We start from the raw sequence: 13,600 nt of genomic DNA, 5'->3' as shown, positions 1-13,600 counted from the left end.
CAATGTGAGGTCCCGGGACAGAGGATGTCGTATGTGTACAGATTCTAAAGCCCTTTGAGGCAAATTTGTAATTTGTGATTTTGGGCAGTAGAAAATAAATGTAAATGAATTAAATTGAATTGAATGACAACCACTCCCAATGCCCCTATAGCAACAGAACCTTTGGCTCAAGGCCTCGACAGCCACCTGAAGACCCACAAATGACCAAACCCACCAACAGGGGGATGATCATGCTCGACTTTGAATGATCCCAGATAATGATGATGATGAAGATACTTACGAGCACAGATCTCTCCATTCTCGAAGAAGCCTGGGCAGCACTGGGACTTTCTCCGGTACATGGTCTTCTCTCCCCTCCGATAGGCTGTCCGATAGCTCACCCTACAGACGGGCAGTTCGGTCACAAACAGGATCAGACACTCGGTAAAAGGAAATGCTACTAGATTCATGCACACAATGTTGGTTATTCTGTTTTCATTTGTTCATGTGACATACAATGTGGAGTGAAAAAGAGAGCCTGGACTGTCTTTATAGTGGATGGAATCTTTTAACTCTGTCCTGATGAAGACCCTCTGAGGCAAAAACCAGTCTGTGCTGAATCATAAACATAAGTGAAGGCTTTAAATAACTTTTTGAAATAAGACTGATTATATTGTGTAACTAGAAAGGTGAGCCGGTCCGAGTGCAGATCCAGGTGCGTCTGCAACAACCCATGCTGTGTCGTGTGATTGAATGAACACAACCCCTGAATCACATGAGTCTCCTGGTGCAGATAATAATCAATAGAAGCTCAATAACTTTTCCCTGAAACGCTTCAACGTAATCCATCCAGCACTTCATTGCAGCTGATTTGGCCTCAGTTTGGTAGAAGCAGCTGACACACATTACCATCAGCTGACAGTATCAACAACCACAGTAGACTGTGCACAGGTTGTTCCATTGACCCACAAAGTTGACCATGACTGACTTTGAGGTTTCAAAATACATCCTGTCTTTACAAACATAATAATAATCCCCAGCAACCCTGGATAAGAAGGATCATAGATAGAGTGATGGAAATATGCATGGGTGGATATAATAGTTTATGAAATAACTTTACTATTGCTTATTGTACTGCTTGTAGTTGCATTCGAGGGGTTTTATAATTACATGTGATTGGCAGGTAGGTGAAGTATACTGAATGTGGCTCATGGAGCTGGTCGAGCTGTGCCACCGCTGTGTGAGTGTGAATGAGTATTCGTTTACAGGACGAGCAGGTGACACCTTGTGTGGCAGTCCCCGCCATCAGTACAAGAATGAGTGTGTAGATGGGAGAATGTTGGCATGGGGAGTAAAGTGCGTTGGTTACATTACATTACATTACATCTAGCTGACGCTTTTATCCAAAGCGACTTACAATCATGTTACATTCATACACTGTAGACACAACCACAGGGAACAATGCAGGGTTAAGGGTCTTGCTCAAGGACACATCGACTAGGGCGGGGATTGAACCACCAACCCCCTGATTGAAAGACAGACCTGCTAACCACAGTCGACCCCTGGTTGGATGGTAGACAAGAAAAGCGTGACGTAAAAGCAAGTTAGGTAGTTAGCATAGGTTAAAGCATGCAAAAACAGTGGCATGGCCTTTTAAACCACCACTCTCTCTCCCCACTCACACACTCACACACATCCTGGTCTGCATCGGGCCTCAGTGTTCTTACCTGTGTCTGGTGCACTTAAACCAGTTGAGGATGTCGGTGCAGCTGGTGTAATAAATCTGATCAAATGGATGGGCGTAGGACTCCTGCACTGTCACAGAGTAACTGAAAACACAAGAAGAGAAACGAAAGAGATATCAGACATGAGGAGCAGAATCAGAGAGTGTGTGTGTGTGTGTGTGTGTGTGTGTGTTTGTGTGTGCGCGCAGGGGTTTCCTGCAGAACACCCCATCACCCATGTTCATCCAACAGGACACCCCGTGTGCACGTTCTTCAAACCACTGACTATTTTAATCAGGGCGCCATTAAGGTGCTTGTGTGTGTGTGTGTGTGTGTTCTGAAGACTTTGTTGGGGCGTTGACAAAAGCTACCTTATGACTGCCTCGTGATGCATGTTTCACATACTGTGTCAGTATGCTGCAGTTAAAGGGGAACGACACCAACATTCCAAATTCATACGTGATATTAAAAATATTAGTAAACAAAAAAAACCTCAAAATTCTAAAATCTAGAGTGCTGAAACTTAAATGTGTGATCATCAAGTATAAAGTGCGGAACTGCTCTGTTGACCATGATTTGGGAACGATGTTCCAGATGACACTGAGCGGAAGGTTCTGATCTATATGGTACATTTTCTGTTTCACAACTGAGGACACTACAGTATTCTAGGTATAAAAACAGAACACACTAAATGAATGTCCCATTCCTTGACTTTATACTTAATGACATCACAAGTTTGAGACTAACTTCTTTGGTTTCTGGCGTTGAGTTATATGTTCACATGTATTGATTGGACTTTCTTAGGCCTTGGGAATAACATATTGGAATTCTTCATTTAGCCGTTCCCTAATCATGATTATTTTCAATATCAATCGTGGATTTTATTGTTAGTTATACTTTTGGCATTTATTATTGAATTGGCTTCACATAGATTATTTAGCCTGGCCAAAAATATGCATTATATTCAGTTTAAATTATATGAAATAGAGAAAGGCAGTAAATCAAATACAAACAGATACATTTTCTGTGGATCAACTCATTGTTTCAGCACCAGAAAATAACCTTTAAAGGAGCATTGGAGCATTCTTTGTTATACTATTATCTTATTACTATATACTATGGTTAAGTTCCTTAAAAAATAAGAATTCATAAATGACCATCATCAGCTTGTGTGTCTCGTCACTCTCTTGTCTTCAACTGAACGTTTCTGTGCTGTCAGTCTTCAGAACAACAACACAGACGGAGGCTCTGAGTGAGTATGCAGCTGTTTCCTCAGATTAGTCAGGGAAAGGCAATATAGCTGGGAAATCTGCCCATTCTTTCCTCTTTTACATCTCACTTGACGGATTTTCAAGCTTTAGTTTAATTCGGTAATCAGCCAAGAGCTTTATTTAACCTACTCAACACTTTTTTTTGAAGCTTGAACAATACTTTGAAAAGCTTGCAAACAAGATTATTATTATTACCAGCCATGGTTATGTGTCATACAACACCTGCAGTGATACCGGAGCGGACTGCACGATATGCAGATTTCTTTGATTTGGTAAATTTTCCTGGACATTTGTAGTACTGCCAATGGGCTATGTAGTTAAATTGATCTGTTTTAATTGTGTTTATTGTTGTTATTTCCTACTTGGTTGTGCTGTAGCATACAGACAAACATAAATACCGTTTAAAGTCCAGTTCTAAACAACATTGATCGCTGATTTGTATCTGTAGTGATGTGATACAATAAACTGAAGGGTGTTTATTCAAAAAGTTGACTGGGTGCTTTAGCGTTGGACTCAAGCTGCTCTGTGCAACGCTTGGTCAGTGGCCTGATGGCTCTAAGTATCCCTCTAGCTTCCTTATGGACGTGTCAGGGACGACATGTCACTTTACACTCGTTGCCAAACCTGGACTCCATGGAGAATACTCAGGAGGCGCATACCTGAATATGTTTGGACGGAATATTTGGCGAGACATGTTGCTGCTTGGCATCCTTTTTTCCGACGATTTGACTGCCTACCTCCATGGATGGAGTTGGAGTTTCAGTAACCTCATCAGTGCACATCATGTCCCAACCTCATCATCGGGACGGATCCTCGCAACGGGAAATGCCTCCACATGGACCGTGCAGAGAGCGGAGTGAAGCAGCCACCAGCCTGCCCAACCTGCCAAGTGCTGTACACAATGTTACGCCAGCAGTGGTGGGATCGCTTCCAAGGCTTCGATGTGAGGATTTGCTCAAGATCAACGCCGTTGAAGTCCCCGCCCCAGCCTTCAATGTTCCATTGGCTCCAGTCATTCGGCCATCTCTGCTGAGTGGTGAGACACTTCTGACGACAATATCTCATTGGCGTCTGGTACATCAGCCTTCCACGGAACCTACCCAACATCTCTCTGCATGATACACCTATATGTCCCTCTGCTTCTTGATGACCTGGGTAACGTGGAGTGCAGGATGCCTACCGCTTGTCTTTTGACCCCTGCAGGGGTTTACCCAGTTCAGTTACGAACTACCTGGTTTGGCTGGGCACAGAAGTAAAAACAGACTTCCATCCAACTTCTTTTTGCAACCAGAGTAGTCGTCCCCTGTGTGTCAGGAGAGAGACACTCCCACATTGACTTCACTTTTCAGAACCTGAGGTTGCCTCCTGGTTAGAACTATGTTGTAACCCTCACTATATGCACAGGCAGATCCGTCTACCAAGGTGGCCCTGCAACTCATACACCGCTCCCTGAAGAGGATGTAATAAGTAAAGCAGCAATGTGTATCACACCTTGAGATCAAAGTGATATGCAGCATTGTGACTAACCTCTCCCAGTGGCTGCAGACATTGGGATCCTCCAGGTTGAGGGAGGAAGTGATGTAAGGCAGGAAACAGAAGGCCACAGCCAAGATGACTGTCCTGTGGTAGCGCAGTGACATGGCCATCTCAGTCAGAGCTGCACCTTCAGATAGGGAAGGATGGAAAAACAGACAAGTTAGCTGTCACTATATATTCAAAGTAGACATTTAAAGGTATAATGTGCATGAATTTACCCGCAAAAAAACAATGTATGAACCCATACAAAAACAGAGAGGGAATAGAGCTGAAACAAGTGGTTTTAATAACCATAGATAAAGTCCCTGCACACAAATGTATCTTAATTATTATATTGTCTGTGAGGATATTTGCAGGATTGTGCACGTCTTGTGCATGTTGGATTGAGCTTCTCTGCTGTTTGAATTTGACACAGGCTGAAAATGAGTAATCTTTTTGATTTTGTGATGATTTTATGATTCATCATTGAAGTCTTTTCTTTTGCTTTTGTTTGTACAGTCTGGTCCAAGTGGCACTTCTAGGAGACCTGCAATTTGCAGTTGTTTTACCACTAAACACATCGGCCCCACACAGTGTCAATGGGAACCTAACATTTCCAAAGTGGTGCCTTTAGTCTAGCAACATAACTGTTTGAATAAAACTAATCTGGGTCATATAATCAATAGTATTCAACACAGCGCCATCTGTACTGACTGTTGAGGAACCACAAACATGAAGATACTCAGTTCTCTTTTACACAGCTGTGGTTTTTTGTTTACCACAATGACAGAATACCAGTAAGCAATTGGTGGCTCCACAGTGCTCGAGTGTTATTTAGTTTTGTTGTTGTTTTTAAAGCTTCTTATAATAAGTAAGGCCTGTATGTTTCTGTCCGAGGAGCAAAGCTTCTGTGTGTTTACAAACTGCAACCAACAAATGCAACATATTATACCAGCAAAGTGGTCCAATGTAGCAAAAAAACATTAAAATATGTCAATTGTATGTTTTTTATTGAGGTATTTCAAAGCTTCTATAATGATATTTAAGACCTGTATGAGGCACAACAAAAAGTTTCTGTCCGAGAAGCAAAGCGTCGACAGTTTGATACGAATTCAATGTTAATTTAATGAACAGGGATCATTATGGCATTGCTGAATTCACAAAAACTATAATACAATTGTATAGCTGCATTCCATCGAATGGCAAAATTCTACATGTTTGCATCATTTTATACACATTTACCCATAATAGATATTTCAACTAGAAACCTCAGTGAATTTGTTTTGTATCAGGGCCGTACCCAGGATTTACGATTCCCCCCAATGCACTCAATTTTCGGATTATTAAATGGATTCTTACCTCCCACCAACAGGGTTGTGTTTATGGTTGTGTTTTCTGGTTTGTCTGTCTGTTTGTCAGCAGGACTACAGAGAAACTACTGTCCCGATTAACCAGACGTTTAGTGGAAGGGTGTCGCATCGGTCAAGGAAGTACGCATGACACTTTAGAGAAGTTGTTTTTCACTTTCATTAACATTGCGAGATTGGGCATTCAACCTTCACAGAGATCCGTACTCTCCGAGTGCTCATCTGGTGATACTTGGTATCTCGGCTCTGAACTTGTCATACTCACAAAGAAACACCAACCTCAGCACAGCCTGGGGGAAGAGAACACTACCTACGGTAGAACATAGAGGAACATTGCCTCAGAGCATACTGGTGGATGTAAGTTTACCTTAACATATACTTAACTTTGTTTGTTGCATTTGGTTCTTGTTTACCACATGAACCCTCGTTCACTCTGCACATAGACATGGAATCCTACTTTACTAGATGATTTAAATTGCTTTCAAAGTTCTTTTATGACATAGACAATCACTTTGTTTTCACAAGTTTTCACAAAATAATAGAGGATGATGGGAGCCCAAGTTCCGTCATCATTCTCTAATATACGTGCTCCTGTGCTATCAACTGTTCTCACCACTGTTAAACTGGGTGCACTTGGTTTCAGGGTTTATTTTTTTCATAGACCTTCTAACCCCCCAGGGAGGCCCATAACCAGTAAGTGTACAAAAATGGGTCAAGTCTGTCTAAAATCACTATCACCCTGAAAGTGTAATCACTGACAGTGTTGCTGTCGGTGGAACGGATCGACATCTCAGGGCGAACGTGTATTCAGGGAGCAGGAGGACACAGAAAACCCAATCCCTTTGTGTGTGTCCTACCCCCCCAAGCCCCCGTGTGCTTCTCACCACCATTCAGTGGAGCAAAACATCCGGAGCATCAGTAGTCCGGTCACACACCCTGTGTGGACTTCATCTGAGAGACAGAAGATAAGCCCAGGAAGAAAGAAGTAAACTAGCCCAAAGCTGCAGTGTTGATTACCTCACACATACCAGTGTTCATCATCACGTTTTAGAAAGGGTATTTGTGATTTGCAAATGCCTCAGTGCTGTTTGTAAAAGTAACCTGCTACTCTGCATGTTTGCTCACTGTAAGGGCTTACTGGGACACTTTATGCAAGACTTTAGAAGTGTTTCCATTCAGTTGTTAAGCAAATGTCAGCGACCTTTTAAAAGGTTGCAGAACAGAATAGCAAATTAGGCGCATTTCATGGTTTGGAGTGAATAATCTCGGCTTCAGCATAGTTTGGTCAGATGTTGGCGCTATCGGCTTTGAATGTCTGTAATGTCAGTTCTACCAGTACACAATGTCAGTTCTACCAGTACACAATGTCTGTTCTACCAGTACACAATGTCTGTTCTACCAGTATCTGTTCTACCAGTACACAATGTCTGTTCTACCAGTATTGGTTCTACCAGTACACAATGTCTGTTCTACCAGTACACAATGTCTGTTCTATCAGTACACAATTTATGTTCTACCAGTACACAATGTCTGTTCTACCAGTATCTGTTCTACCAGTAGACAATTTATGTTCTACCAGTACACAATGTCTGTTCTACCAGTACACACTGTCTGTTCTACCAGTATACAATATCTGTTCTACCAGTACACAATGTCTGTTCTACCAGTATCTGTTCTACCAGTACACAATGTCTGTTCTACCAGTATACAATGTCTGTTCTACCAGTACACACTGTCTGTTCTACCAGTATACAATGTCTGTTCTACCAGTACACACGGTCTGTTCTACCAGTATACAATGTCTGTTCTACCAGTATACAATGTCTGTTCTACCAGTATCTGTTCTACCAGTACACAATGTCTGTTCTACCAGTACACACTGTCTGTTCTACCGGTATCTGTTCTACCAGTACACAATGTCTGTTCTACCAGTACACACTGTCTGTTCTACCAGTACACAATGTCTGTTCTACCAGTACACACTGTCTGTTCTACCAGTACACAATTTATGTTCTACCAGTACACACTGTCTGTTCTACCAGTACACAATTTATGTTCTACCAGTACACAATGTCTGTTCTACCAGTATCTGTTCTACCAGTACACAATGTCTGTTCTACCAGTACACACTGTCTGTTCTACCGGTATCTGTTCTACCAGTACACAATGTCTGTTCTACCAGTACACACTGTCTGTTCTACCAGTACACAATGTCTGTTCTACCAGTACACACTGTCTGTTCTACCAGTACACAATTTATGTTCTACCAGTACACACTGTCTGTTCTACCAGTACACAATTTATGTTCTACCAGTACACAATGTCTGTTCTACCAGTATCTGTTCTACCAGTACACACGGTCTGTTCTACCAGTATACAATGTCTGTTCTACCAGTATCTGTTCTACCAGTACACACTGTCTGTTCTACCAGTACACACTGTCTGTTCTACCGGTATACAATGTCTGTTCTACCAGTATCTGTTCTACCAGTACACACTGTCTGTTCTACCAGTACACAATTTATGTTCTACCAGTACACACTGTCTGTTCTACCAGTACACACTGTCTGTTCTACCAGTATACAATGTCTGTTCTACCAGTATCTGTTCTACCAGTACACACTCTCTGTTCTACCAGTACACAATTTATGTTCTACCAGTACACAATGTCTGTTCTACCAGTATACAATGTCTGTTCTACCAGAACACAGTCTGTTCTACCAGTATACACTGTCTGTTCTACCAGTATCTGTTCTACCAGTACACAATTTATGTTCTACCAGTACACAATGTCTGTTCTACCAGTATACAATGTCTGTTCTACCAGTATCTGTTCTACCAGTACACACTGTCTGTTCTACAGGTATACAATGTATGTTCTACCAGTATCTGTTCTACCAGTACACAATGTCTGTTCTACCAGTACACACTTTATGTTCTACCAGTACACAATGTCTGTTCTACCAGTACACAATTTATGTTCTACCAGTACACAATGTCTGTTCTACCAGTACACAGAGTATGTTCTACCAGTACACAATATATGTTCTACCAGTACACAGAGTATGTTATACCAGTACACAATATCTGTTCTACCAGTACACAGAGTATGTTCTACCAGTACACAATATCTGTTCTACCAGTACACAGAGTATGTTCTACCAGTACACAGAGTATGTTCTACCAGTACACAATATCTGTTCTACCAGTACACAGAGTATGTTCTACCAGTACACAGAGTATGTTCTACCAGTACACAATATCTGTTCTACCAGTACACAATGTCTGTTCTACCAGTACACAGAGTATGTTCTACCAGTACACAATCTCTTTTCTACCAGTACACATATGTTCTACCAGTACACAGAGTATGTTCTACCAGTACACATATGTTCTACCAGTACACAGAGTATGTTCTACCAGTACACAGAGTATGTTTTACCAGTACACAATGTCTGTTCTACCAGTACACAGAGTATGTTCTACCAGTACACAGAGTATGTTCTACCAGTACACAGAGTATGTTCTACCAGTACACAATGTCTGTTCTACCAGTACACAATGTCTGTTCTACCAGTACACAAAGTATGTTCTACCAGTACACAGAGTATGTTCTACCAGTACACAGAGTAGAGGAAATAGAGGCCGTGAAGCAGAAACAAAACAAGTCACCTCTTAACCATCTAACTCACGTACCAGAGAAAATTGGAACGGAAGATGCTGCGAGTAGAAACACAGACTTGCTGCGGCACTTTTACCTCGGTCTGATATGATACCTTATGCTCAAGTCAAACCTTTTGTGGGCCCTCTGCCGTTTCAGAGACAACACATGGAGCATTAAAGCTGCTTGTAGCTGGTGCGGACCCCATCACGCTGTTTTGTATGAATTCAAACAATACTTGACAGCACACACACAGCATCGTAAACACTGAGGTCCAGTGAGCCGCCGTTTTGCAAAAAGCCAGTCACTTCTGATGAGTGGGTATTTGTGGTATTACGATACCAAGCAGCCAAACAGGACAACAAATTATTTATCTCTTATGCACACCAATGTTACTATATACTTTAATATATTAATCCCATTGCTAGTATACAAAGATAACACTTGTATACTTTGAGATTTTCCCAGTATGGAGCTTCCTTTAGTTGTTATAGTTTTCAATGCATCGTTTCCATGAACGCTGTATCGGTCAAATCTTTTTTGTTTATATAGAATTATTAGTAGAGGCCCGATGCCTTTATCATTTGATCCTCTCGTTTCCCCAATCTCAAACACGGGTAGCAGCACGAATCTCTGCCTGTCTGACCGACATCTCTCAGTGGATGACCGCACACCACCTGGAAATTAACCCGGACAAGACTGAACTTCTCTTCCTTCCAGGAAAAGGCTCTCCCACCCACGACCTAACTATTAACTTCAACAACTCAGTGCTGGCCCCGACTCCGACTGCCAGGAGCCTCGGTGTGACACTCGACAGTCAACTCTCCCTGACTGCCAACATTACCGCAACAACACGCTCCTGTAGGTACACGCTGTACAACATCAGGATAATACGACCTCTTCTCACTCAGAAGGCGGCACAGGTTCTGGTCCAGGCTCTGGTCATCTCACGGCTAGACAACTGTAACTCCCTCCTGGCAGGTCTACCTGCTAATGCCATTCGACCTCTACAGCTCATCCAGAATGCAGCTGCTCGACTGGTCTTCAACCTCCCGAAATTTACCCACACTACTCCGCTCCTCCGTGACCTTCACTGGTTACCGGTGGCCGCCCGCATCCGCTTCAAAACATTGGTACTTACGTACCGTGCTGCGAACAGATCAGGTCCGGTCTACACCCAGGACATGGTCTAACCTCACATCCAGGACATGGTCTAACCTCACACCCAGGACATGGTCTAACCTCACATCCAGGACATGGTAAAACCGTACACCCCACCTCGCTCACTTCGCTCGGCTTCTGCCAATCTGCTTGTAGCTCCTTCACTTCGAGCTAAACACTCAACAAAATCACGACTGTTTGCTGTGCTGGCTCCTCATTGGTGGAACGAGCTCCCCATTGACATCAGGACAGCAGGAAGTCTCTACATCTTCCGGCGCAAACTAAAAACACATCTTTTTCGACTATACCTTGAATAGGGAAGGTAGAGCCGTAGTAGCACTTTAGTAGCACTTAAATGTCTCTTACTGATAGCACTTTGTAGTTTAACTTTATTGAAGAAATTGTACTTTCTTGATTCTTGTTGTTCTGAGTTTGGACTCATGGTTTAATGCACTTATTGTAAGTCTCTTTGGATAAAAGCGTCAGCTACATGACATGTAATGTAATGTAATCCTTTAGAAATGTGACCAATACTTTTATATGTAGATCAATTCCTCCTCTCTAAACTGTTCTCTCATCTCCACTATACTGTCAATGACCACTGAGGAGGTCGCCTACCCGCCGAAAGAGTGATATTCACATTTGTCTGCTTATGGCACGTTGCTGTATGCTTCGTTATTAATCCTGCAAATCCTTAAATTGTCTAATGTGTTAAAAGTGTAACTGGAGAACAGGACTGTTTTATGGGAAGTCCAGGCCTCGACTTTTGGCACGCTAAAAAGATTCACTGTCAGTATGGACCAGAGGAATGATGAAAGCCACCAATAACTCTTTCAATATACATACAACATGCAAGTATAGTTTTAAGATATAGACGAGAAAAAGTTTATTAGGAATAAATTGTCTTAAACAAGGATGCTGGTATGGTCTTCAACGTGGCTTGCTACAATAAAAGAAACCAAACTCCATATACATTGTTAACATGATGTGGGAAAGACTTTTGTACTAAAATAGGTGCTCAAATATAATCCAAAGTATCAAGTATAAAAGTAGCACTTGTGTGTCCACAATAAATATGTTTGGTCTTCTTCCTTAATGGTACAGAAGCAGCTGGCGACTTTATTACTCCAGCCGCTTGATGAGCGCCTGCACTTCTGAAGGCCAACAAGGTGAGCCCTCTGTCTTCTGGCGAGTTCCAAAACGTCAGCCGACGGAGTGAGTCTGCAAGACGTCTCCAGTGGCTGCTGACAGCGTGTCTGTGCGGGCACTTTATGGGCCAGCAGGCCCAGTCCTCTCTGGTTTCAATGAGCAAAGAGAGGGCACAGCTGCAGCGGCCAACGCTGCAACCCTCCCCACCCCAAGACAACTGCACTGCTGCACAAACAAGGGCCATGTGTGAAAAGGTTCCAGACTCACAAGCCCTAATGGAACGGATTAGGCCGCGCCACGCAACTTTGATATACTGTTCCAGGCGGCACAGTATCGACGCCTCTCACAAAGAACTGCAAGGAACTGAGACCTGCTGTCTGAAGTCCTTCCAGAGCCTGACAAAGGTTGCACTCAGAGCATGGACCAATATTTAATTGCAGACAGGAAGCATCCCAAATGTAGCTAAAATGAGACAAACAGATACAAATCTGTGTATTGCTGGCGCAATACTAATTTTCTCCTAGCTACCGATGATCAGAGAGTTGTTTGTCCTCTCACAGGCTGACGTGGCTCTGAGGTGACGGTTCAAAGCCGTGCAAACAGGAACACATTGTCAGTAAGGTGTGTTGCCTTGCACCAGAGCTGGATTCTTGCAATATCACAAGATCACGCCAGATCTAAGGGCTGATAAGATGATACAGAAATCCATCTGGTTAATGCGTTTGTGTCCATTAGTTATATCAGAACTGGAGAGCGTTTGTTCATCCAAGGAGGAGCAAAGATCGGCCCTGAAGGCTTCGATCAATGGAAACAATGTTTTCGCTCTTCCCCGACTCAAATCCAATCACCTGACAAGTTTTTTTTAAATTTTCCAACAGTTTCCAATGACGGTTTCTCAGATGGTTCTGTGTAACAAACCATCAGACGCCTCAGTTACTGGGCATCACCTGCCTGCCAGTGTTTTGTGTCTTGAACATACGCATTCATTCAATTGAATCATGACAGTTTTCCAGGCGGAAAATATTCCAGCAATTGGGGATTATTGATATGATCAACTTCTCCGTACAATATTTGAAGTTGTTGTAACTACTTGGGTCAAGAAAAAAAAGAAAGGATAACCACACAGGTTCCTCTGGTTTCAAAGCTGTAAACTCTGGCTATATGATTGACATTGGCAGGGACTGAAAGGTGTCAGGCTGATAAACCACAGTGTACATCTCTACACCACCTGGTGATATCCTCATGTGAAAATCCCAACCATCCAAAACAAAAATAAAGCAAAACATCCTAGGAAATGAGCTAAAGCCATCTACATATATATTTTGCATATATATATATTTTGCATATATATATATATATATATATATATATATATATATATATATATATATATATATATATTGTTAGTACAACTGTGCCAAAGACACTGACGCTTCACTAAAAATGCAATACACATTACAGAAATGTCCAATACACAATATTGGCCAGAATATATAATTAAAAGTAAAAAAAAGTGCATTCAAGCTAAGAGGGAATTAACACCCTGAACAAATAACAGGGTTCATTATTTGGTTTTACATTTTCCATATTTGGAAAATGACTGTCTTCAAAAGCCTGTTTCACCATACTGTGCCGTTTGTTTAACTTCAGGGAAGAAGTGGGCACATGCAGCCTCCTCCCGCTGCTCTTTGGTGGTGCCTGACAAAACAACAGCTGAAGCTGATGAGGTAGGCCTACAGCTGACTTAATGGATGTGGAGCAAGCCTGACCAAG

General features: G+C 42.3%; 1 protein-coding gene across 1 annotated transcript in view; it reads right to left on the bottom strand.

Moving 5' to 3' along the window:
* Positions 1-13,600, bottom strand: part of megf10 (multiple EGF-like-domains 10) — a 49,507-nt gene that overhangs the window by 31,340 nt on the left and 4,567 nt on the right. The window contains exons 2-4 of the mRNA XM_034547558.1: positions 4,502-4,637; positions 1,707-1,808; positions 281-381 (exon numbers count right to left, since the gene is read on the bottom strand). Of these exons, the coding sequence (XP_034403449.1) occupies positions 281-381; positions 1,707-1,808; positions 4,502-4,620 (322 nt within the window). The 5' untranslated portion in view covers positions 4,621-4,637. The remainder of the gene's footprint in view (positions 1-280; positions 382-1,706; positions 1,809-4,501; positions 4,638-13,600) is intronic.

Source organism: Cyclopterus lumpus, chromosome 12 (genome assembly GCF_009769545.1).
Source record: "Cyclopterus lumpus isolate fCycLum1 chromosome 12, fCycLum1.pri, whole genome shotgun sequence".
In the NCBI taxonomy this organism is placed as follows: Eukaryota; Metazoa; Chordata; class Actinopteri; order Perciformes; family Cyclopteridae; genus Cyclopterus; species Cyclopterus lumpus.
Note: the sequence above shows the minus strand (reverse complement) of the source record. Positions and strands in the feature narration are given on the sequence as shown.